The sequence below is a fragment of the Tursiops truncatus genome, chromosome 1 (assembly GCF_011762595.2).
Source record: "Tursiops truncatus isolate mTurTru1 chromosome 1, mTurTru1.mat.Y, whole genome shotgun sequence".
In the NCBI taxonomy this organism is placed as follows: Eukaryota; Metazoa; Chordata; class Mammalia; order Artiodactyla; family Delphinidae; genus Tursiops; species Tursiops truncatus.
The window spans coordinates 103,136,250-103,163,056 of NC_047034.1; the positions used below are offsets into that span (position 1 = coordinate 103,136,250).

Below are 26,807 nucleotides of genomic sequence, written 5' to 3' on the forward strand. Positions count from 1 at the left end.
ATATTTTATTTCTATAGTAAAATATGAAGAATATATTAAATTAAGGTTTCCTAAAATTTGAATATCCACAAAGAAAGACAAAATTTCAAATTTTCATTATAATCACCACAATGCCAAAAGGCTCGTAAATTTGGTTGTTTTGATGTTCATCTTTATATCTGTCTTGAAAGGAAAAACCAAGCATTCACAAAGCTTACAAGGAACTGATTAGAGCTATAAAATCAAAATAAAATATTGTAGGAGAGGGAGAGGCATAGTATGAAGAGCTTATTCCTCAGTTATACTCACTTACCACTTGTTAAAAAAAAAAATCAAACTTCTTGAGACAGTCAGTTAAGATCCCTCCCAATCTGGCCTTAGCCTCTCCCCAGACTTATCTTCTCTCATTATTCCAGTTACAAGAGAATATTGGCACTGCCCAGACTCCAGGTCCCTGGTCACATTTAAAAGTCACTTTTTTATTTTGAAATTGTCCTCTATTTTCAGGTTCATCTCACATCACTTCTCTTATCCTTCCAATCAGAATCAATTGTTTTAACTTCTGTGATTCCACGTATAAACCTGAATTATAAATTATACTTATTCACTCCTTTATTTACCTATCAATATATACTGAGTGCCTAATGTCTGCTAGGCACTGCCCTAAGGCTGGTGCTGCAAAGGTAAATAAGACTGACATGGAACTTAATGCTAGTATTCATCATAGTCTAACTTGTATTTTGCATAGTTGTTTAAGTGCCTATCCTTCCATCAGTTTGCGAGTTCCTTGAAGTCAAGGCCCATACTTCCTAAAAATAATCTTTGCCCATGCTGAGCATCTATTATATTACCTTTAGAATGGCAGCAATTGGTTTTAAGACGTGGTTTTATAATTTACTGACAATGTGAACTTGAATAAAGCATTTACCTCTCTGATTCTTTTTTCTTATATATAAAGTGGAAATAAGAGTACCTATGTTATATGTAATTTCAAAATATAAAAAGTATATTTTGAACCATAAAGGTCTTTTAAAAATCCACTAGGTAATAATTCACTTCTATTGAACTGAATTATAGCTGGGCCATTTGCTTGCCTCATGAACAGAGTAACCATTCAATGACCAAAGAAACTAATGCAAAATAGTAAGCAACAAAACAACAAAGTCCTTCATTAGCATAAACACAGATTTAGATTTATTTTTTGCAGTGGTATATCACCAGCTGATGGCCTAAACTTATTTTCCCAGTTAGATTTAGATATTATTTTCTATGAAACCCAGTCTAAAATACCATTCATGGTTCAATCAAGAGAAACGGGACCACTAGGAGGTATTTATATACATAAAGGAGTCTGTTAAAGGGATTTCACCTTATGCAATTATGGGAGCTGGTTAAGCACTCTTTGTATATGATGATGTATTGTAGTATGAAGTCCACAGGGAAAGCAGTTGAGAGAGGATGATGGATGTAAAGTGTGAGGGGTAAGGACAAGCTGACACCCAAGAGCACAAGCTATAACCCACAAGGATGGGCTCATTTTAGGTCTCACTGCCTCCAACATGGATTAAATGAGTGTCCTTCAGGAGATGCTAGCACCCGCCATCATGGAGCTAAACACATCCCTGGCCCAGGGGTAAGAGAAACCAAAGAGGATACAGGGCAAGGTGAAGCAGTACAAAGAAGGAAATTCTGGGAAGCATAGTTCATTCTAATCAAGCTAACACATTGCAGAGACACTACAGTCCAACCCTTGTCAACTTGGCATGCATACACATTTCTTTAAATCATAGTTAAATCCTATGGAGACAAAGTAAAGTCATGCTAATGCCTAACATATACAACCATCCCCTATAAAACAAACATGCTAACCCTCTCCCTAAAATAGGATACAAAGTCTCTCTTCAAACTGATTCAAACTACCCCTTGGCATCCTGTAACTTAAATACAGAGGTATAGTTAACATGTCTTATACTAAATGGTAGGGGAATGAGACAGTGGGGAAAAAAATAATTGGTTAATATATACATAAACATTCATATAAAAAGGGGAAATGAATATGTTTACCTCATAACTACTACAGTGCTAATTTCTATAACTGGTCACGTGGTCATACCTAGTATTTATAACTACCTTTTCCTGCAACCATTCCATGTTCCCTTTGTCCTCTGCAAGTACCTCTGCTGTTTATAGTTCTTTATCTGGTAAGGTGGCCCAAACTTTCATTCCTGAAGAATCTGGGCCAGTATCAGTGCTGCTTAAATTGAGTTTTTCCATTGATTTTAACCATAGGACATGGGAGTACTGCATTCCAGATATACTCCTCCTTCCCCACATTATATAGCACCAACCCAATTTCTCCTTATAGATAGCTAGTGGGAAGCAGCTGCATAGCACAGGGAGATCAGCTTGGTGCTTTGTGACCACTTAAAGGGGTGGGATAGGGAGGGTGGGAGGGAGATGTAAAAGGGAGGAGATATGGGGATATATATATACATATAGCCGATTCACTTTGTTGTACAGCAGAAACTAACATAGCATTGTAAAGCAATTATACTCCAATAAAGATGTTTAAAAAAAAATAGGCTCAATCTAATAATAATTCCCCTTTTCTGCCTGTTGATTTACAAAGTGGCCAGAAGGAGGTGGTCCCAACTTCCAGTTCAATGGAATCATTGTGTCCATAGGTGAAAACATTCTTCTCTTTGGAACTAAGACCTCTAGATCAGCAGATCCTAAAGTTATAGGGACAAGAAGCAAAAATTCTGCTAGTGGATCACTAGGAGTAATTATACGTGGAGCCACTCTCACTTCCACACCTTGATTTCTGTACCCATGAATCCTAGTTATGTTAAGAAATAGCACCATAAATCAAAAGCTGATTTAGAGCATATACAGCCTCCCGGAGGACACTGCCCCAATCCCACAAGTCACTGCCACGTGGCTGTACTGTAACCAAGTCTTCAAAAGGCCCTTCCTCCATTCTATCAAGCCAGCTGCTTCAGGATGATAGGGAGCACAGTAGGACAGGTGAAATCAGTAAGCATGGGCCCACTGCCATACTTCATTTGCTATAAAGTGAGTTCTTTAGTCAGAAGTGATGCTGTGTGGAATACTATGGTGGTGAAAAAGGCAGTAAGTCCACGGACAGTGGTTTTACTAGAAACACTGGAAGTAAGGAAGGCAAATCCATATCCAAAGCAAATGTTTATTACACTGCGAACAAAGCACTGCCTTTTCCATGATGAAGTGGTGCAATGTAATTAACCTGCCAGCAGGTAGATGGCTGGTCCTCTTGGAGAATGGTGCCACTGTTTCAGTGTTGCACCTAAATCCACCGTAATGAGTGGAGGTCCCTGCTACTGAGCCAATGCATAACCGACCCTGGCACCATGCCCCTTTTGTTCATGAGCCAACGTATACTTTCTAGTGATTGTGGTTCTCTGACTGAATTCTAATGCATTTGGTACAGAGGAACAGAGTCTTAAAGACAGATTCTCTGAATTGGTTCTGGGTTATCTGGAATCGGTCCTTTCATCTTGCTTTTATAATACAATTCTACATTTGTATTTAAAACACCGAAAGTACCTATATAAAATTTAATAAACTTTTTGATGACAAACACAAAGTATTCAGGTTATACTTACTAAAGACTGAATCAACATATTAAGACAACTTTTCTGAATCTCAGGAGGTACATTTGCAAAGCTTCTCTCAGACCAAAACCTTGCAAAATGCTTTACAATCCACCTGTTAAAAGTCAAAGAATCTCAAGTTAAAGTAATGAAAATATTTTTCATTATAATATTCAGTAACATTTTGGTTTTCAATAATATGTTTTATATATATTATGTTTTGACTAACCCTAACAGTTAATTTTGTGAGTGCTATAATGGACTTAACTAAGTTCCCTTTTCTGTAGACATTTATTTCAAGTCCACTCTGGGTTACGTGCATGGATTTTAACATAAGTAACCATGGTTCAGCTAAAATAACGTTGATTCCAAGCATCTTGAGTAATATCTACATCAATACTTCTCCTCAATTGTTGTAACTAGTTAAGCATTAAGCTATTTACATTATGCCCAAGAAAATAGGCCAAGTCTAAAATTTCCCAGAAAATTAGGAGAATGGAAGAACAGAATCCCTAAATTAATAATATCAGCACTACTTCAGATCACTTACTTCATGCAGTCAGCAAAAAGACTTTCCACTCCAACTGAATGAGCAATAATCAGGCATTCTAATATAGATGCCAACCTTCTGGGAACAGGCTAAAATTGATAGAAAACACTACATTTATTCTTTTTCAACTTACAGAGGCTAAAAGTAATTGGTTCATAAAAATGATCTGATTTACATACCTAAACTGCAGAATAAATATATGTAACTCAAAAGTCTGTTATTCTTTTAAAATCAAGTATCACTGATAAACTTTAGTTTTTATAGGATAGCATTTGAGTTCTTTTAGCTGCCAGAATGCACACAGTTTATATTCTAATTTCTTTTAGCATAAATATTTTCTAGAGTACAAGTGGTATAATAATTTCTAGCACATCACATTGCAACACAACCGTATGGTCTAATCTGCTTCCTAAAGTATAAATATAACTTTAAGTACATGTGCAATGGGAGGTCCTACATTGACCTCAAACAAAATGACAGAATTTAATTAGATCGTGATTATATAAACATATTTTTAAAAAGCACATATACAGAAGTAATGAACTAAAACAAATAAATAAAACGTAGATACAAGTAGTGAAGAACTCACTGCTCTTGGTGTTAAGCCTCAATATGTGTTACGTATTACCTGTGCCATGTATTTTCAGTTTTTTAGACTATGTTCCTAAGCACAACTATTGCCCTATTAGGGTGAATAGAGTTCAGCTTCTCTTTGTACACATTCATTAGTTGTGATTTGCGTTTATACACTTAATAAAGACCAGCAATCAACCAATATGTATATATAGTCTCTAAATATGTATCTGAAGATACCTTGCACTCAGAGAACAGCAAAAGCTTCTTCAGAAATGCCTCCAGCATAGTCCTTCAAATAAGGTCAGTGATTTCCAATTTTTTTTTTTTTTTTGTGGTACGCGGGCCTCTCCTGTTGCGGAGCACAAGCTCCGGACGCGCAGGCTCAGCGGCCATGGCTCATGGGCCCAGCCACTCCGCGGCATGTGGGATCTTCCCGGACCGGGGCACGGACCCGTGTCCCTTGCATCGGCAGGCGGACCCTCAACCACTGCGCCACCAGGGAAGCCCTCCAATTTTTTTTAATAGATTTTTTTCCCATTTCATTATTTATTTATTTATTTTCAGCTGCATTGGGTCTTCGTTGCTGTGCGCGGGCTTTCTCTAGTTGTGGCAAGCGGGGGCTACTCTTCATTGCGGTGCGTGGGCTTCTCATTACGGTGGCTTCTCTTGTTGTGGAGCACGGGCTCTAGGTGTGTAGGCTCAGTAGTTGTGGCTCGCAGGCTCTAGAGCACAGGCTCAGTAGTTGTGGTGCACAGGCTTAGTTGCTCCACGGCACGTGGGATCTTCCTGGACCAGGGATCGAACCCATGTCCCCTGCACTGGCAGGCGAATTCTTAACCACTGCACCACCATGGAAGTCCCCCAAATTTTAAAATTACAAATTGCTATTAATTTGATTTCCTAATACCTTTCTCCTAAAGGTGTTACATACTACTTAGGAAATTAACTGTAAATACCTGTTTTTGCACATCAACAATTTAGTTATTCCCTTTGAGATAACTGAAGGTACTCTAAATTGTCCTAAAATCAGAAATGGCTATCACTATATAAATTATACAATAATTCTACTAAGTTAAATAATTTGGTTTTCTGACCCACTTCAGATAAGATAAAAGTAGTATGAGGGAAGAGACTACTGGTATAGACATAATTGACAACCTAAAAGCATCCAGAAGCATAAAAAATTATAAAAGTAAGCACAAGAGTTAAGAAGTCTAGCAATCTAATTTTATTTAGGAATAACCAGCCCTCCACAACACAAAATCCACTACTTGATGTATAACTTAAGAATAATTTCCATACAAAATAATTTGCTGCTTAAAGGCAAAGGCTAGCAAACCAGCTTGTGGGCCAAAACTAGCCCACTGTTTTTGTGAATAAAGTTTTATTGGAACACTGCCATGCTGTTCCATTTACATATTGTCCATAGCTGTTTTTGGTTTATAACAGCAAAGCTGAGTAGTTGTGATGGAGACTGTGTGGCCCACAAAGCCTAGAACATTAACTATCTAGCCTTTTATAGAAAAAGTTTACTGACCCCTGGCTTAAAGGGATAACTAGCTTTCTAAGAATTTTATTTATATGGAAATGCTGATTTCCTAAGTGTTTTTGTAATAGGATGACTTGATCTTTAGTCATCTTCAAAACCTGCTTGTAAAATCTGGGATGACATATATTTAAATTATAACCTAAGATATATTTTTAAATCAGTGGCAAAAAACATAATGTAAAACCCACTATAATCCTATAAATGAAGTTCTAAAATTTACTTTTAAAAAAGGCAAGATTGTAAAGTTAATGAAATGACTGAAGCTAGCTTGCCAAGAGTTCTGGGGCCCATTAACCATCATATTATATCCCATCATATATTACTGTGGCATGTGCTATTATAGATTTACTATATTTAAGTCACTGCTAAGAAACTGCATAATTGAGATCTAGAAGTTAAAAATTATACATTCAAAAATATATTTATCAAAATATATATTGTTAAAATATGTAAAGCAAACAATTTAAAGATCAAGTCAATAAAAACAAAAACTGCTCTCAAATATCTGTTAGCACAGTAGTACAGACTTCATTAAAATAAAGTAAAATAATTTTCAACAAAATGCCATATTGATAATTTAAAAGCATTTCATCTTCTGTTGTTTAAATGGCAACGAATATGCCTTTTGTATTTTTAAAATTAAGTGAATTATTGAAAGTAAAATATAAGAAGCTGCATGTAACCTGTGTATACTCATGAACATACTAAAAAGTAGAGGCAATGGTCCAAAGACAATACATAAAAGAGATTATTTTTTAAATGTTTCATGCAATTGGTTTATTGAGGAGTCTCAGTTTAAAGCAGATACTAACAAAACTTTCTTTCCCCAATTAGCGCTATCAACCACGCTGTGTCAAATTCCCTCTTTTCCCATACTTTAATGATCATAGGCAAATTCCAGTACCTTCTGGTTACTTTTGGTATTGAAATTTGGTATAGTACTATTTAAACACCTATCTCATACTTGATTTAAATCTTTCACTCTCCATCACTGACTACACTTTTAGTTGGGGAGATCTGGAATGGAGAGTAGAACATGGTCTCTTACTCCTCCATTTTGTGGGTCTAACTCCTGTGGAAGAGGGTTATGGATGGCTATGGCCACCTTATGTAACTAACCAGTGACAAACATGGTAATAGGAAGATGTCCTTGACTACTCTAATCCAGATGTTGGTGGCCTTTGCTAAAGTGGTGGCTTGTTAAGAGACAGACTGAACTTCACTCTAACCTCTCAGTGGTAAAGGTTCTTCTAGGGTTCATGATGCTTGATGCCTCCTTACGTGGGACCCTGTCATTTGACCCTGTATCAGTCTCTTCTAATCTTCAATGAACCACTAAGGTCCCTTTCCTTCCCTGCATACCATGTATAATTGGGGTGTGGAATGGACTCTCCATTATTTTTTTCTATCTATGACAATAACTATTGCCTCTAGTCACCAGGCTAGTACTGGCTTCTCCAGCAAGCCTCCTCCTCCCTTAAGAAATCTCCATATTCAAGTATATTCTCACTGGTTCCTGAGACATATTCCAGGCTCTTCCAAGAAATCTCTCAGTACTTTCTTTTCTTCTTTGATGGAAGTTCCAGAGTGGGTTGGTTATACAGATACGATAGATGTCCATCTCGGGGCTGAGAAGACATTATCTCCTCACTGCAGATACCCCTATCTTTAATCTTTATTTGGAACAGGCTCTTAACTTTCTCTTGGCTGGGAAGATGGGGAAAGATGAAAGAGAAGGAAAAGTCTTTCACCAGGATTCTTCACTTTCTGCAATGCTGAGGACACCAAGACTGTGCTCCTTCTTCTAGCTCCCTTACTTATAGAGGCTGGAATGAATGGTTGATTAAAGGTAGCTAAGGAGTTTAACTGTTTCTCAGTGAACCTTGAAGGGTTGGTAGGAGTGGTAGACCCAGTTCATGACTCTGTTTTAGCACATGGGGGGATTCCTCAGCTACAACTTATAGACAGATAGGAAAAGTCCATTCCAACACAAAAATCTAAATTTAAATGTGATTAAAATTACATAATTACAATGCATATTGTTGGCTCAAGTAGCCAATAGGAGGGGACTATTGATGTAAAAAATTCTTTTAAGGGCTTCCCTGGTGGCGCAGTGGTTGAGAGTCCTCCTGCCGATGCAGGGGACACGGGTTCGTGACCCAGTCCGGGAAGATCCCACATGCCGCGGAGTGGCTGTGCCCATGAGCCATGGCCGCTGAGCCTGTGCATCCGGACCCTGTGTTCCACAACGGGAGAGGCCGCAACAGTGAGAGGCCCGCGTACAGCAAAAGCTAGTAGGTAATAATGGGTGACTTTAAGCACTAGGTAAAAGATTTCTAAGACTGAATAATTACCTTTTGAAAGAAATTACAGTAATCTCTTCTTAAAATATAGATTGCTACTTCTTTTAATCCTTCTAGTCCATACATATCAGCCATATTGAGTATGTGCCTAAGATAAGAATAGATGCACTGTTAATTCTTCAATTTAAAAACCAAGGCATAATACACAATAATTTTTTGATAATATATAGTTTAGAAAAAAGAATAATCTTAATTATTTTAATTCTAACTTTATACCCTACATAATAGATACTCTTTATAGATTATAAAAAGGACATAGGTCAAAAGTTGAAAGCCCTGTAACTTGATTTGATTTGTGGGGAATAACACGAAGTAAATTTGGAGATGTTTCAATCAAACTCCCCTCATATTCTCAGTCATATGCAACAAAGCCCAGGAAACTGCTTCAAAGGCTGTAAAAGTTACAACTCTTCACAACAAATACGAATAATAAAAATTTAGGGGGAGGGCAACTAATTGATGCTTATCATATTGAAAATGCCTACAAATGACCATAAGATTGGAGATGGCATCCAATGATTCAGAGGGTTTCTGTTGCTTCTTTCAACTGGCAAGTATTTCTGAGTACCCACACATACTTTAGGTACTTAGGAAACCTACAAACCTTGATACCATGATAAAATTTCTTATAGGTTTCCAGGGGCAAAACTTCAGTACTTAATCCCTTTGACTCATGATACCTTCTCCCCCAAATCACATTTATTCAGTTTATAACTAAAGGAACTAATGAATATTTAAAAGTAAACGAGCAGCCTTCATTTGTCTGATGTTAGAATAGCAATAAAAGGAGAGAACATTCAGAAGATTAGAAGAGCAAGATAGATTTCACTCTCCAGTAGGATTTCAGCAGCTTAGACGGCATTTCACCATAGAGTACTAAAGAATCATACTACTTTTTCTTTTTTTTTTGGCCACATCACCCGGCATGCAGGATCTTATTAGCTCCCTGACCACGGATCGGACCCGCTCCCCCTGCAGTGGAAGCGTGGAACCTTAACCACTGGACTGCCAGGGAATTCCTGTTAGTCATTAGGATGCCTAAATTCTCAGATTAATTTTAGGGTTTTTTTCCTTTTCTTTTGACATCCTAAAATTAAAAAATAAAGTAGTAAAAAAATTATTCCAAATTTGATAAAAGTTCAATTAATTTTATAAAAACCTGTCGTCTGTTTTCCAAAACAAATCTTAAGTTTTTCTAACCTAATTTAAGTGTAATAGACTTTTCTTAATCTTATTACTGTGAGTTGCTAGATCATCTTTTCTTCTAAATAAGGTGACTTACTATTTTTAGATATTCCCAAAATACACACAAGATAGGCAAAATAGACAATAAAATTGAAGCTTCTACTCCATTGACACTTTTAAACAAAGCTCAACAAAGCAGAAGCCACAAAATATTAATACTTTTATATTTAAAATCATTAAAAAATCATACATACCCAACATTAGCTTTGTCTGGAAAGTCCAAAGTTCCTCCATATATAAAATGTATCAAAACATTCATTTCTACATGGCTTATCCTGAAAAATAAAAGAAAACTATACTCAAATCCAGAAATAATTAAGATTTAACTGATAGCAATGATACATTTTATTTTCCCATAAACTTTTAGCCAAGATAAAGTTCTAATCTCATTTTCATCTGAAGAATATATTCTTTGAATAACATCCATGAGGTATGCCATTAATTTAAAAATGAAGCATAACTGCAGCTATGGGTTTTTATATGCTATAAAATGTTATTAGTATATTATAAAATACCTGATTATTTTTGGGGCATCTTCCATGATAGACAAAGTTAGAAAGGGCTTTAGAGGTCATAGTTCAACCTCTGGCTCATTAAGAAATCCTTCTCAGCATCTTTGACAAATGGTCTCTGGTCTTGCTTAAAGCCTGGGATGGACAACTCTACTCACTAGAAAGAGTCTTGTTATGCTGTATAGATTTCTTAATTTGTAATACCTATCCAGTGGCTCTAGCTCTGCCAACATCCTCATTTTACAGATTTAAAAGTAAAGACATGACTTAAGAAGTAGTCTGAAGTGATAATCTTTATGTCCCACTGACTACTAGATCTCAAACTCTAAATTCATGACTTCCTCTCCCAACACCCCAAATTCGGTCTTCTTTCTGTTTTTCTTATTTCGTTCACAGCACTGTTACAGGACTTCTTGCATCTTGTCCCACCCTCTATTCCTCTGTATCAAGGGAGGTTAATTATCTGGTTGGTAGACAGCAACCACTGGCTGTTGATCAAGTGGAACTTGAGATGAGAGGTAATTTGATTCCTTCTCTCCTTTCTTCTCTGCTGAACCAGTGGTAAGAGGTGACGGGGAAGAAGTGCATCCGCTGTCCAGATTCAGACTTTCTCTCAGGTGGGCTGTCTTAGAGTAGACATAGCTAGCAAATCAACTTTGGCTCTTGCGTTAAAGCACATTTTACTGCTTTAACAGTTTTTATCAAAAATCAACGAAATGTTTTCTAACTTCATCTGCTGAGTCTTTTGTCTCATTTTGAGCAGGAAGAAAGTATACTATTTATTGGGGCCCCCTCAAAATTCCAACAGATAGCAAAGATGGAAAGCAGATGCCCCTCTTCCCCATCACCTCTTTTCACGGGTTCAGCACAGAAGAAAGGAGAAAAGAAATCAAATTACCTCTCATCTAGAGTTCGTCCTGACCAATGCCCAATGGTTGTTGGATAATTCACTCGCCTTGGTACCGAGGAATAGAAGGTGGGACAAGATGCAAGAAGTCCTGCAACAGTGCTATGAACCAAACAGGAATAACAAAAAGAAGACTGAACAATAACCTAAATGCCTAAGTCAGAACTGGAGGTTCATCTCAATTCTCTCCCTCATTATATTCTGTCATTTTATACCTTCAAAATTTTCTTGAATTCAGCCTCTGCTGTCTAATTTCCCCTTTCATTGCCCTGGTTTAGCCTCTCAGTTTCTCTCCTCTGTACTATGATAATGTATCCTCTTGTGTGGGCTTCTTGCCTGAAATTATCTCCTTGCATCCCATTTCCCACCTTGTTATTAGAGTGACTTTGCTAAAATGTAAATCTGATATAGCCCCTGACTTTAAAAACCCTTCAACAATTCTCCAGAGCACCTAGGAAACAAGCCGACATTCTTTAGCTTGGTGTACAATGTTCTTTATCATCTGATTTCTAGTTCTTTCTCTCTAGCAGCTGTTCCAAGATAAGTAAACTGCTGTTTCTTATACCTGAACTACTTATAATTCTTTATACATCCATGCCTTAGCAGATACTGTTCACTCTGCTTAAAATTCTCTCCCTCTCTACTTATTTCATCTTTTAGACACAAGACATGGGGCTCTTTACCTCTGATTGTTTCCTTAATGCTCACAAGGGGGAAAAAAAAAGAAATCACTGAATGTTAAACATAAATAATAACTAACATCAGTTGAGCATTTATTATGATTCAGTCATGAGCTAATAAGCATTTTGAATGCCATTAGCTCATTTAATCATCATAACAACTCAATGGTAGATATTGTTATTAGTCTCATCTTACAGATGAAACAACTGAAATTAAGTAACTTGCCCATGGGGGCAGGTGCTGGAAAAAAAAAAAGTAAATTGCCCAAGGTCAAATGACTAGTGATGTACTGGATCTTAAATCCAGGCAGATAGCACTGGAATTTTGGAATTTTCAAATTTAAATCCAGACTCCAAAGCCTGGGGTCTTAAGCAGTATAACACACACACACACACACACACACACACACACACACACACACACACACACACACACACACACACACACACACACACACACACACACACACACACACACACACACACACACACACACACACACACACACACTTCCCTTATCACATTTATTAAACTGACTTGTAATATCTTTGTTTATGTATTTGTTTCTCCTTCTAAACTGAGTTCTGTGAGGGCAGGATTTGTGTCTAGTAGCAGCAGAATGTCAGCATTGATTCAATATCCCCAGGTTGAGAAGAATTTCCTTTCCCCACATAATACTGGAGCTCCGCAGTGGAAGCAGGGTGGGCACAGTGCTGATAAGACCTTCACAGTTTGTTAAGCATGGTATCTAATGTCTGCTAAAGTAACAAAAGGAGGAAGGCAAGAAGAAAAGAAATGGAGTCCTCAGGGTAGGACTCAGAAAGGTGTCTGCTTTGATTTTATGGCCTTAAATAATATATGCTCAATAAATGTTTAATGAATATTTAATGAATGGCTTATTAGGGTAGTTATAAGCATCTCCCAAACCTTCAGAAGGAATACTGAGTTGAAAACATATAAATATTTTTCAATTTACTTAATAAATATTTACTGCCCCCTACTGGTTTCTGCTGATTCAAAATTCCACATCTTTAATACTTAGAAAAAAGTCAAATCTCTAAATATTCTCATTTATATACGTTGATACAACAAGATTTGATCTCAGAATGATTATGCCATATCATCTATAGTTTGTAGCCTAAAACAGTAGCATAATTATTAGATTCCATGCACTTTTCCTCAAAATTTCGAGAGCCATTCTTATCAGTATTAATGAGGACTGACCATTTCTGTTGAAAGAATAGTTTCTTCTAAGACTTGACATATTTAAGCAAAGGATAATAATGACTAAGTAAAAATAAAAGGAGTTTTATTAAAATAAATAGCAAAAGCTAGACATTTGAGCTTATGTATCAATATATATGATAGCTATAAAAACAGCAAGAAACTGTTTTCCTGCTGTCTTGACAGATGTTTTACTAAACTGCATTCTCATTATTGTAAGTCATCTGTATTTTTACTAAAAGTGTTTATAAAGACATGATCAACTGACCTGGAAAAAAAAAACCCCAACAAATTACTGCAATAGCCCACAGTTTAAATGGAAAGATTTAAAGCACTATTCCCATTTAAATGTAATCAGAATAAAATCCTGTAGGAGATGAAAATATAACATATACCCAGAATTAGAAAAAAGAAAAGCCTATGAGAGGACAGAGCTCTAGGATCAGATACAACATGTGCCCAGTTTAAACCTCTGTGCTTTATATGTGCTTCCTAAAGTTTCAGGCTCCTATATATGTGGGCTAAGGTAATGTAGGGTCTCATTCACTCATTCATTTGTTCATATACAGTCAATATTTATTGAATGATAGGCCCTATTTTAGACCTTGAGGATACAAGAAGCTTGCGTTCTAGAGAGAGGACATGGCCAATAAATATGTCAACAGATATACAAAGAAGATAATTTTAATAGTGAAAAGTGAAGACAATACAACAGAATAACATAGAAGAGAATAACTAGAGAGTTAGGCTGTAGCTACTTTAGGTGGGGTAGTTTGGGAAAAGCCTATGGGCCAGATCATACAGGTTCTTATAGATTATGGTAAAGATTTGGGTTTAATTCTGATTGTGATGAGAAGGCATTGAAGAATTTTAGTCAGAAAAGAAATATTATCTGACGTATTTGAAAAGATCATCCTGAAGGTTCACAGCAAGCCCAGGAATCTCCCAAGGGAGACAAGAAAATCCAAATTTATGCTCTAAAGTCTCAAGCCACCAGTGAAAGACCTCTTTTTATATAAAATGGAGACATGTGGGGTTTCTTTACAGAACTATTGGCTGCGGTTCAATTTCCAGTATAGGATGTGGAAAATTTCCCCCTTCCTCCACCAGGAGAACTTCCTTCCAACTATATCCTTCCCCCTCCAACTCTGGGACATGGATAATAGGATAATAGGATAATTATTATCAAGGATAATAGGACCCTACTATTCCTACTATAATTTATTGAAGGCTGTCCATCTTAAAAATATCATGTGCATTACATCGTTGAACTACCAACTCATTAAAAACATTCGGTTCTTTTCTGTAGGGATTTCAGACAGGATTTCAATTCTAATCTACTGCAGAAAACATCCTACAGATATGCAACAGTGGCACAGTTCCAAAAGCGGTTGCTGACCAAGCACAGCAGGCATTGCTGTCCTGGTACTGTAAATGGCCCTCACTTGAAGGCTTTTCTCTCTAGAAAATGAGAACAATATAATTTAGGGAAAGAAGAAAAAGACAAATATTAATGAGCACTACATACTATGTACCAAGCACTATGCCAGGTTTTTTTCTTTCAACAACCTCAGGAAACTTAAGGAAGGTAAGCAATGTCCCTAAAGTCATGTAACACTTTAGGACTGGATGTAGGACTTCCTATAAGGAAGGACCAAAGTCCATGATCTTTCTACTATACCACACAATCCATGGAAACATCTACCCAGGATTACCATATAAGTTAATGTGAAAAGAGATTTTATTTTGTAGATTACTTTGTTATAATATAAAAATTCCTAAAAGATGTGATTTTTTTTTTAAAAAAAGTAAAATCCCTAAATCCCCTTTAGCCTTCCTACAGCTTTATACACCATGATGCTAATAGCATTTTAGGTGGTAATTTGAGACAGTCAATTTGATATATGATACAGGAGGGGAAAGCAAAACAGATTGTGTGATGATAATAATAATAAAGGATGTAGATAAAACCCAGAATCTGTCAGGAAATTCTCTTTTCATTTTAGCATTAGAAAACCTTGTTACATCAAGCAAAATAAAAGAGTCAAAAAGAAATGTATCCTCATTTCCAACGTGCTAGCATTAGAAGTGAATAAGCTGATTAGGAGTAAGTCTCCACTGCTGAAATAGCAGCTCTGGGTAAGATGATCCAGTAAGGAGTAGAGTCTTGCTTACAACAGAAGTGAAGGGAAAATACTGTAAGAGGAGTGAGCCTGATCATTGCTGGCACTGCTACAACGTACAGCCTACTTATTTGTAATGACAGTTTAAAACAAATTTGGCTACTTCTACTTGGCTTTCCCTTGAACCACTAAAGTTGGTCAGTAGCAGTCAAGCCATATTATAAGAGGAGATTTTTATCCATTACCTCCACTATAATGAAAGAAGGAAAATTATAGGTGGTGAGTAGAGACCAATAGTTATGCCACTACTTCTTTCTTATCTATTGACCTCTTAATAAATAGACTTCTCCTTTAAAAGCCTGTGTGTTTTGAATGTTTAATCGGATCACTCGTGAGTGCTGATTAAAGATTGCCTTTGTTCCTATAGCTAAACTCAGAGGTCATTTTGAGCAATATAGAATAAATAAAAGTAGAGCAGCTCTGGTTGAAGATGTGCCTCTTCCCAAATGGCCTTCCCCTCATATCCCAATCCCATGCCATGTATTCCCTAACATACCTACCAGGAACTTAAGGGTCCTATGGGAAAATCACTGATTTAAACAGTGGAGAAGATCAGTCTGAGATAGCTCAAGAACACACGCCAATGTGAAACTTTTAATTTCTTCAGTGACTGTTGTGGAATGGACTTTGAATTAAGAATCAACAAACGTGTAACTTATATTCAGCATAAGCACTTATTTACCAAGTAACCCCTGGAAGACATTTAATTTATCTGATCTTGTTTTTACTCATCTGTAATATGTGAATATACCCTCTCTCTCAAAGACTGATTCTAAAAATTAAAGGGCACCATAAGTGTGGAAGAATCCTAGAAAATATATGATGTTATTGTAAGGTATTATCACTGCTGAGGACAGAATCTATTTGGAGAGAGGAACAAAGGTATATGTTAATAGGTATCAGATAGTAAAAATTGTCACTAAACATATAAGCAACTAAGATTTCTTCTACGAAATCAGACAAGTGTTCTCTGTAAATTACTTTCCCCTGCTGTCAAGTAAGGTCCAATAATCATACACTTCTTTTGACCTTTATCTCACTACATAGAATCACATGATTTTTAATAAATGCCAAAAAAGTTGCATTCTGAGTCAAACTAGGTTATCTCTTCATTTAAATTTTTATTTAATTCAGTTCTAATGAGAGAAGATTGACAGTTTTAAAAAATGATATCTAAAACATCTGAAACACAGTCCCTGGACACGTTTCCAAAATTACACTAGAGTGATTATCCCTAGGATTGACACACTTAGAGAAATTCTGGCCTCTGCTAGCATTATCCCTCTTCCTATATTCAGCAGATATTTTAAATTCGCCATAAAGGAAGAGGCCTTCTTGGTAGGATATATATATCTTTCAGGTTGTTTTTCAACAGTGAATGATAAGGTTTCACCAACTGATTCAACTACACATTCCTTTTACCCATAGGCTAATAAACTCTTTGCTTGGTGTACAAAATCTTCCATAATCAGAAACTACCTGGTGATTGCCAGATTGTGATATGTGTATCGAAACTGTGATAGGTAATATAATTAAAACACAACTCTCTAAAACCCTGGTAAGAAAGAAAGGAGGTTTAGGTTCTTCTGCATATGTGTTTCATTTCTATTAAATGAATGAAATATGAAAAAATAAATAAAAACACATAACATATTCTTACAAATGTTTCAATTTTCCATATTTTATAGACTGAGAAATTAAAAATGAGAGGCATTTGGGGATCAATTTTAGTTAGTAAGGAAACCAGACAGCTGTAACCTAGAAGGCTCAAGATTATAGGCCAGTGTAAAAAATAGTGAGAATTTATCAATAATTTCCATGCATCCACGGTTATGGAATCACCACGACCACCATTCCACACCCAACCCTCTAGCCAAGGTTGACCCAGTCGAGGAAATATCAGCACTGTGAATGATGCAGGGCTGACAGGCTCCCTCAGAACGCCCAGGCAGTTTTCCTACTGACAAAGCCCTCTCCCATATTGTACCCTCCAGATTCTCACAGTGATCATCTGTGACCAAAAAATATTCCATTTCACCATTTAAGGAAGTAGTTCATCTCTTAATAACTGTCTCAGCAGTTTAAACTGCCACCAACTGTGTAGATTCACCATTGCACTATCATAGGTCAGTGAAATCCACACCTATCCAAATTATTCTTTAAGAAACTACCTATTACAGACTGAATATCTGTGTTCTCCCACCCACTCAAATTCATATATTGAAGCCCTAACTCCTGTGTACCTATATGGAGATGGGGCTTCTAAGGAAATAATTAAGGTTAAATGAGGTAATAAGGGTGGGGCCCTGCCCTGATGTGATAGGATTAGTGTCCTTATAAGAAGAACACCAGAGAGTGAGCTCTCTCCTTCCACCTTCCTTTTACCTCCCTGCCCCCCAGCCCCATGCACTTAAAAAGAACATCACTGGAGCACACAGTGGAAAAGTGCCTATCTACAACCCAAGGACCCAAGGTAAGAGCTCTCACCAGACACCAACCTTGCTGGCATTTTGATCTTGCAGAACTGTGAGAAAACAAATCTTTGCTGTTTAAACCACCCAGTTTGTGGTATCTTGTTATGGTAGTCTGAGAAGACTAACACACTATCTCTATTACTAAATGTTCCCAACTACCTCTCATTTTCAGAAAGTGTACTTTGCTGAATTGTACCACATGAGAAACATTTCATTGAACATACAGGGAAATCAGATTCATGAAAAGTGCTTTGTATTAAAAGCATTATTTATAATCATTTGCAGTCAAGCTGCCTTGTAAAAATTCTGCTTACCCTTGAAGAGTAATGTACTCTTGGGAGCTTTCAGCCCAACAGCCACTCAGCATCGCAGCAAAATAACTAGATCTTGCACTTAAAATGGCTCTAAAGGGAAGAGGGGGAAAAAACACAGGCAAACATTTATGCACAATGCAAAATGTTCTTCTTTATGAAACTCTTCATCTTTACCTCTTAAAACATGATAACAATCTATCCGTCTTAACTGTATTCACTGGTAGATTTTAATAATACAAATTATAAGCCTATACTTATACCAAAGAATTTTGATTCCTTGATTAAAACATTAATTCCAATGTCCTTTTCATCTTTTTATTTTTTTTTCTCTCTCTCTCTTTTTTTTTTTTTTTTGGCTGCGCCATGCACTTGAGGGATCTCAGTTCCCTGACCTGGGACTCAATCTGGGTCACAGCAGTGAGAGCCCAGATTCCTAACCACTAGGCTACCAGGGAACTCCCACTTAATTTTTTCTCTTGAAAGCTCTTAAATTTTAGTAACAATTTCCATGAGTAAGAGAGTAATAAATCATTTACAAATGGAGAAATAAAGACCAAACGATGTCATGTAACATGTTGAGGAAACATTAGTAAGAGACTAGAACTCTAAAGGTCCTGAGCTCCAGTTCAAAACTCACCATAATTATGCTCAAGAATAGCTACTTAGCTATCTCTTAAGTTTGAGAAAATGACAGTAAAGATATTTTCTTTTGAATGTCCATTCTATCTTCCCAGATAGAATGCTAATTCATCCATTCTTTCACTCAACAAATACCTAATGACTTCTATTCTGTGCTAGGCACTATTCTAGGGAATATAACAGTAAATGAGATATAGAGAAAATGTGAATATTCTAGTGGAGGTTGGGAGGGAAAAGTAGAGGGGGAGAGGAATAAGAGAAAGACACTTCTGGCAATGGCTTACTAGGTTGTCACAGACCAACCCTCCTGCTGAATAGCTTGGAAATATATATATATATATATATATATATATATATATATATATGTAACATATATATATGTATTATTCTTTTTTTTTTAAAGAAAGAAAGAAATCATGATTTGAAGTGATCCAAGTATATTTTAGGTTACTTTTTCCATTGAGGCAACTGCCAAATATGAAAGCAAAAGCAATGGTTGAGAGGCTAAGAAGCTAAACATAGCTTCTGACAATCTTCACAGGCTTGGAGGCACACAAATTGGAATTTGGGATCCAGCAATGAGGAGAGACTTTGGTGGATGCCCCAGGATTCCAGTTGGACTCTGAAAGGTCTACACCTTAGGAAGAAGAATGAACAGGAAATAGACAAGCCCTTATTAGAACTGAAGTCCAGCTTTTAATGAGCTCAATTCCTGACTGGATTAAAGTGATCTCCACCTAGCCTAAATGCTTTCCAGAAGCAAAAGGAAATCTTGTCTTCATTAAAATTACATCAGCCAGACTATTAAATTATTTCTATAAATTTTCAATAAAATATCCAAAGATAATCAGGCATAATAATGAATAGCTATAAATGAAGGAAAAGAATTTCATTTACACTATTAGCAAACAAGGTCAAATACACAGGAACAAATATAACAAAAAAGTACAAGACCTCTACATTAAAAGCTATAAAACATTGCTGAGATAATTTACAAAGACCTAAGAGAGAGCTAAACTGTGCTCATGGATTTGAAGACCCAAAACTGTTAACATGTCCATTCTGCCTAAATTAATTTCTAGATTCAATGCAGTCTTGATCAAGCTTTTTTAGTGGTACTGGAACTGGAGGTTTGGAGGGGAAAAAATGAATGTTGACAGTTAACCTCACACCATAACACAAAAATTAACTCAAAATGGATCAAAACCTAAACATAAAAGCTAATACTATAATATCGCTAGAAAAAACACAGGTGAAAATCTTTGCAACTCTGAGTAGGCAAAGATTTCTTGGGAACCAAAAAGCATGAACCAATTTTTCAAAAAAAACATAAAAAATTAAATTTTAACAAAATTTAAAACTTCAGTCCTTTTAAAGCCACTTTTAAGAAAATGGAACGATGAGCAAAATGTTGGGAAAAAATATTTGCAGAACGTATATCTGCCAAACAACTGAATCCATAATATATAAAGAACTATACAACTCAGTATAAGAACATAAGCAATCCTACTAAAAAATGGGCACACTCACACAAAAAATTATCAGATAAGAGCCAAATTGATTTAAATAGTTTTACTACAAAACTAATGTTTATGGCTCGTTATAAAGAATAACATCACATCAAGTTTTGAGCATTAGATTAAAATTAGAAAAAGCTATGGTCAGAACAGTACATGATTCATTTTAAGGGGGAAAAAAGGTACATGTCTGTTTCTCAATAGTTAATGTATATTAAAATTTGTAACAAATCACTCCCTTTACGAGTGCTTTAAAAAAAATGGGTAAAAGATTTGAACAGAAACGTCATAAGATATGCAAATGGCCAATAAGCACATAATATGATGCTCAAAATTGCTAGTGATCAGGGTAATGCAAATTAAAACCACAATGTGATACCACTACACACCTACTAGAGTGGCAAATATTTAAAAGACCGACAACATTAAGTGGTGAGGAAAATATGGAAAAACTGGAACTCTTCACAGCATGTAGGTGGTAGTGTAAAATGGTATAACTTCTTTGGAGAAATGTTTCTCAATTTCATAAAAAGTTAACATACACTTAACATATGACCGAGCAATTCTACTCGTAGGAATTTACCCAACAGAAATGAAAATATATAATCACACAAATACTTGCACAAAAATGTTAATACCAGCTTTATTAATAATAGCTAAACACTGAAAACAACAAGTATGTCCAACAGGAGAATGGTTAAATAAATTGTGGTGTATGCATACAATGCAGTATTACTCAGCAATAAAAACTGAATGAAACACTGATATACATAATACCCAAGGATGAAGCCCAAAAACATTATGCTGAGCAAACCAAGCTCAATAACATGTCTGAGTTCATTTATATGAAATTCTAGGACAGGTAAAATAAACTATAATTTAGAAAATACAGCAATAAGAAAACAAACAGCCCAATTAAAAAATGGGCAAAAAATATGAACAGAAAACTCACTAAAGAAATACAGATGACAAATAAGCATGTGAAACTCAGTTTTTGCCTGGGGCTAGAGAGAGGGAAGGTACTAATGGTAAATGGGCACAAGGGATTTAGGTGATGAAACTTCTCTGTATCTTGATTGTGGTGGGAGTTACCCAGGTTTATACATTAGTCAAAACTCATTAAATTGGACTTTCAAATGTGTGTATTTGATTGTATATGAATTCTAATTCAATAAATTTAACTTTAAAAAAGGATGAAAATAAAACTTAATAAAGAAAAGTGGCCTTTTATTACAGGCCAAGATGACTTCCTCAGTGAATTCAAATAAATATTTTAAAAACATATAAAATCAATCTTACTCATACACATTAAAAATGAATAAAATAGAAAGAAAATAAAAGAAATGCCTCCCAACTCATTTTATGAAGTCAACATAAATTTAAGACCTCAACCTGACAAGGACATTATAAAAAATGGAAAGTTATAGGCCAACCTATCTCATAAATATACATAAAAAAAATCTTAAACAAAATATTAGCAAACTGAATCCAGCAATAAACAGAATATAAAACATCACAACCAAGTTGAAATTATTCCAGGAATGCAGGATTGCTTTAACGTTTCAAAATCAAGCAACACAATTTAGCACATTAACAAAATAAAGGAACAACACAAAAAAAGGATCATACACCATGATCAAGTTGTATTCATTCCAGGGTCACAAGGATAGTTCCACATACACAAATCAATCAATGTGATATACCACATCAACAAAAGAAAAGACATAAACCACATGATTATCTCAATAGATGCAGAAAAAGCATCTGATAAAATTCAACATCCATTCATGATAAAAAAAACTCTTGCCAAAATGGGTATAGAGGGAACATACCTCAACATAATAAAAGTCATTTATGACAAACCCACAGGCAAAATAATACTAAAGGGTGAAAAGCTGAAAGCCTTCCTGCTAAATTCTGGAACAAGACAACGATGCCCAATTCTATTCAACATAGTATTGGGAGCCCTAGTCACAGCAATCAGACGAGAAAAAGAAATAAAAGGTATCCAAATCAGAAAGGGAAGAGGTAAAATTCTCATTATATGCAAACGAATGATACTCTATATAAGAAACTGTAAAGACTCCATACAAAAACTATTAGAACTGATAAATGAATTCAGCAAGGTAGCAGGACACAAGATTAATATACAGAAATCTGCTGCATTTCTTTACACTAACAATGAAATATCAGAATGGGAAAGTAAAAAAAAAAAATAAAATCCTGTTTAAAATCACACTAAAAAACAAAAACCCTAGGATTAAACCTAACCAAGAAGGTGAAAGTCTTACACACTGAGAACTATAGAACATTGAAAAAGGAAATTGAAGGAAATGGAAAGATATCCATGCTCTTGGATTGGAAAAATTAATATTGTTAAAATGGCCACATTACCCAAAGCAGTCTACAGATTTAATGTGATCCCTATCAAATTACCCATGACATTTTTCACAAAACTAGAACAAATAATCCTAAAATTTATATGGAACCACAAAAGACTCAGAACTGCCAAAGCAATTCTGAGGAAAAAGAACAAAGCTGGAGGCATAACCCTTCCAGACTTCAGACAATACTACAAAACTACAGTAATCAAAACAGCATGGTATTGGCACAAAAAGAAACATAGATCAATGGAACAGAATAGAAAGCCCAGGAATAAACCCACACTTATGGTCAATTAATCTATGACAAAGGAGGCAAGAATAAACAATGGAGAAAAGACAGTCTCTTCAGCAAGTGGTGTTGGGGAAGATGGACATCTGTATGTAAATCAATGAAGTTAGAACACTCCCTCACACCATACATAAAAATAAACTCAAAATGGCATAAAGACTTAAATATAAGACATGACACCATAAAACTCCTAGAAGAGAATATAGGAAAAACATTCTCTGACATAAATCATAGCAATGTTTTCTTTGGTCAGTCTCCCCAGGCAAAAGAAATAAAAGCAAAAATAAACAAATGGGGCCTAATCACACATCAGTTTTGCACAGCAAAGAAAACCATAAACAAAATGAAAAGACAACCTATGGACTGGGAAAAAATATTTGCAAATGATACAACTGACAGGGGTTTAATTTCCAAAATATATAAACAGCTGATACAACTCAGTAACAAAAAAACAAACAACCCAATCAAAAAAAAGGGCAGAATACCTAAATAGACATTTCTCCAAAGAAGACATACAGAAGGCCAACAGGCGCATGAAAAGATGCTCAACATTGCTAATTATCAGAGAAATGCAAATCAAAACTACAATGAGGTATCACCTCACACCTGTCAGAAATGGTTATCATCAAAAAGTCTACAAATAATAAATGCTAGAGAGGTTGTGGAGAAAAGAAAACCCTTCTACACTGTTGGTGGGGATATAAATTGGTGCAGCTACTACAGAAAACAGTAGGGAGGTTCTTTAAAAAAGTAAAAATACGATCCAGCAATCTCACTCCTAGGCAACTGTCTGGAAAACAAAAGTGCTAATTCAAAAAGATACATGCACCCCAATGTTCATAGTGGCACTATTTACAATAGCCAAGACATGGAAGCAACCTAAGTGTCCATCAACAGATAAACGGATAAAGAAGACATGTTATCTACACACACACACACACACACACACACTGGAATATTACTCAGCCATAAAAAAAGAATGAAATAATGCCATTTGCAGCAACATGGATGGACCTAGAGATTATCATACTCAGTGAAGTAAGTCAGACAAAGACAAATATTATATGAGACCACTTATATGTGGAATCTAAAAAGAGTACAAATGAACTCATTTACAAAACAGAAACAGACTCACAGACATAGAAAACAAACTTATGGTTACCAAAGGGGAAAGGAGGGGGAGGTAAGCTGGGAGTATGGGATTAAAAAAATAATAAAATAAAGGAGAAAAGCCATGTGATCATCAAAATAGATACAGAAAAGCATTTGCAATTCTTATGACTTAAAAAATTTAGGAAATTTCAATCCAAGTCCCAGAAAGCTATTTTGTAGATATTGACAAAGTGATTCTCAAACTTATATGGAAAGGCAAAGAACCTAAAATAGCCAACACAATATTGAAAAAGAAGAACAGAGTTGGATGATTCACACTACTTGATTCCCAGAATTACTATACAGTTAAAGTACTCAAAACAGTATGCACTAGTGAAAGTAGAGACTCATTGATCAATGGAATAGAGAGGTCAGAAATAGACCTACACAAATACAATCAATTCAGTTTTGACAAAAGCACAATGGCAATTCAGTAGAGAAAGGATAATCTTCTTAACAGTGGTCCTGGAGCAACTGGACATCCACATGTAAAAAAAATAAACGTAGATACAAACCTTATACCTCACATAAAAATTAACTAATTACCTCAAAATGGATCATAGATATAAATATAAAACCATAAACTTCTAGAAGAAAACAAAGGATCTTGGGTTTGATGATGAATTTAGATATAACATCAAACATATGATCCAAAAAAGAAAAAACTGATAAGCTGGATTCTATTAAAATTTAAAAATTTTGCTCTATAAAAGGCACTGTTAAGAGAATGAAAATCAAGGCACCAACTGGGAGAAAGTATTTGCAAAGCACATATCATATAAAGGACTTCTATGCAAAATATCCAAAGAATTCTTAAAATTCAATAGTAAGACAACAAACAACCTAACTTGACAATAAAAAAAAGATCTGAACCAAAAACTCTCAATAATATACAGATGGCAAATAAGCATATGAAAAGATCTTCAACATCACTTGCCATTAGGTAAATAAAAAGTGAAACAACAATAAGATACCAGTACATACCTATCTGAAAGACTAAAGTCCAAAAAACAAAAAATAATAAGAACAGTATCAACTGCTGATGAGGATGAGGACCAGAAAGAACTCTCATTCATTGCTAGTGGAAATGCAAGTGATAGAGCCACTTTGAAAGACAGTTTCAGTAAGACCTGAAAACTTATGTCCACACAAAAACTTGTACACAAATGTTTACAGCAGCTTTATTCATAATCACCAAACTAAGGCAACCATAATGTCCTTCAATAGGTGAACAGATAAAAAATGGTATATTCATTACAACTGAATACTACTCAGTGATAAAAAAAAAAAAAAGAATTAGCTATAAAGTCACACAAAAACATGAATGAACAGTAAATGCATATTGCTAAATGAAAGAAATCAGTCCCAAAAGGCTACATGTTATATGACTCTATTCAAATGACATTCTAGAAAAGGCAAAACTATGGAAATAGTAAAAACAAAAAAAAAAAGCCAGAGGGTTGGGGAGGGGGGAAACCTGAAGAGACTGATCAAAGGGGATTTTTAGTTGAAAATGTCTGTATGATACTGTAATGGTAGATGTAGGACAATATCCATTTATAAAAACCCACAGAGGTTTCTCATGCTTCAGCGCGGCCCGCACTTTTCATATGTCGCCTCGGGAGTGCTAGCCTCGTGAAGAAGCTCAGGGTAAAGGCGCAGCCACCAAAGCAGAGTGAGAGTGACTTGACGCCGGGAGGAAGACCCCAAAGAGGCCGTGGCCACAGGAGGCCGGAGGCCAGAGGCTGTCACCCTTCCCTGAGGGCTTCGACTGGGCCCCTCAGTCTGCACAACAGCTGAGCACTGCCCGCTTAATGCACCCCATCCTGCCTCAAGTGGCTGACCCAGTCATCCTGCTGCCAGAATGAGGTGAAGTCTGAAAACTGCTCAGCAGGACCAGGCATAGAACAGGCCTCTTCTCCTGTTCTCACTCACCAATGACCACCACCTTGATAATTCCATGTGGCTGACAGGGTCTTGGTGCTCCAGCCTGGTGTCAGGACTAAGCCTCTAAGGTGAGAGAGCCGAGTTCAGGACACTGGACCACCAGAGACCTCCCAGCCCCATGTAATATCAATCTGCAAGAGCTCTCCCAGCAATCTCTGTCTCAACCCTAAGACCCAGCTCCACCCAATGGCCAGCAAGCTACAGTGCTGGACACCCTATGCCAAACAACTAGCAAGGCAGGAACACACCCCACCCATTAGCAGAGAGGCTGCCTAAAATCATACTAAATTCACAAACATCCCAAAACACACCACCGGACATGGGCAATGAACCAACCTCACCCACTGGGGGCAGACACTAAAAACAACGGGAACTATGAAGGTGCAGCCTGCGAAAAGGAGACCCCAAACACAATAAGTTAAGCAAAATGAGAAAACAGAGAAATATGCAGCAGATGAAGGAGCAAGGTAAAAACCACCAGACCAAACAAATGAAGAGGGAATAGGCAGTCTACCTGAAAAAGAATTCAGACTAATGACAGTAAAATGATTCAAGATCTTGGAAATAGAATGGAGAAAATAGAAGAAATGCTAAAAAAGGACCTAGTAGAACTAAAGAGCAAACAAACAATGATGAACAACACAATAAATGAAATTAAAAATTCTCTAGAAGGAACCAGTAGCAGAATAAC

The 26,807-nt window shown here is 36.1% G+C and overlaps 1 protein-coding gene across 2 annotated transcripts in view; it reads right to left on the bottom strand.

Moving 5' to 3' along the window:
• Positions 1-26,807, bottom strand: part of BTBD8 (BTB domain containing 8) — a 92,739-nt gene that overhangs the window by 24,865 nt on the left and 41,067 nt on the right. For both annotated transcript variants that reach the window (XM_073811140.1, XM_019920087.3), the window contains 5 exons: positions 18,189-18,278; positions 10,089-10,169; positions 8,641-8,737; positions 4,162-4,250; positions 3,624-3,726 (listed from right to left, as the gene is read on the bottom strand). In XM_073811140.1, the coding sequence (XP_073667241.1) occupies positions 3,624-3,726; positions 4,162-4,250; positions 8,641-8,737; positions 10,089-10,169; positions 18,189-18,278 (460 nt within the window). The remainder of the gene's footprint in view (positions 1-3,623; positions 3,727-4,161; positions 4,251-8,640; positions 8,738-10,088; positions 10,170-18,188; positions 18,279-26,807) is intronic.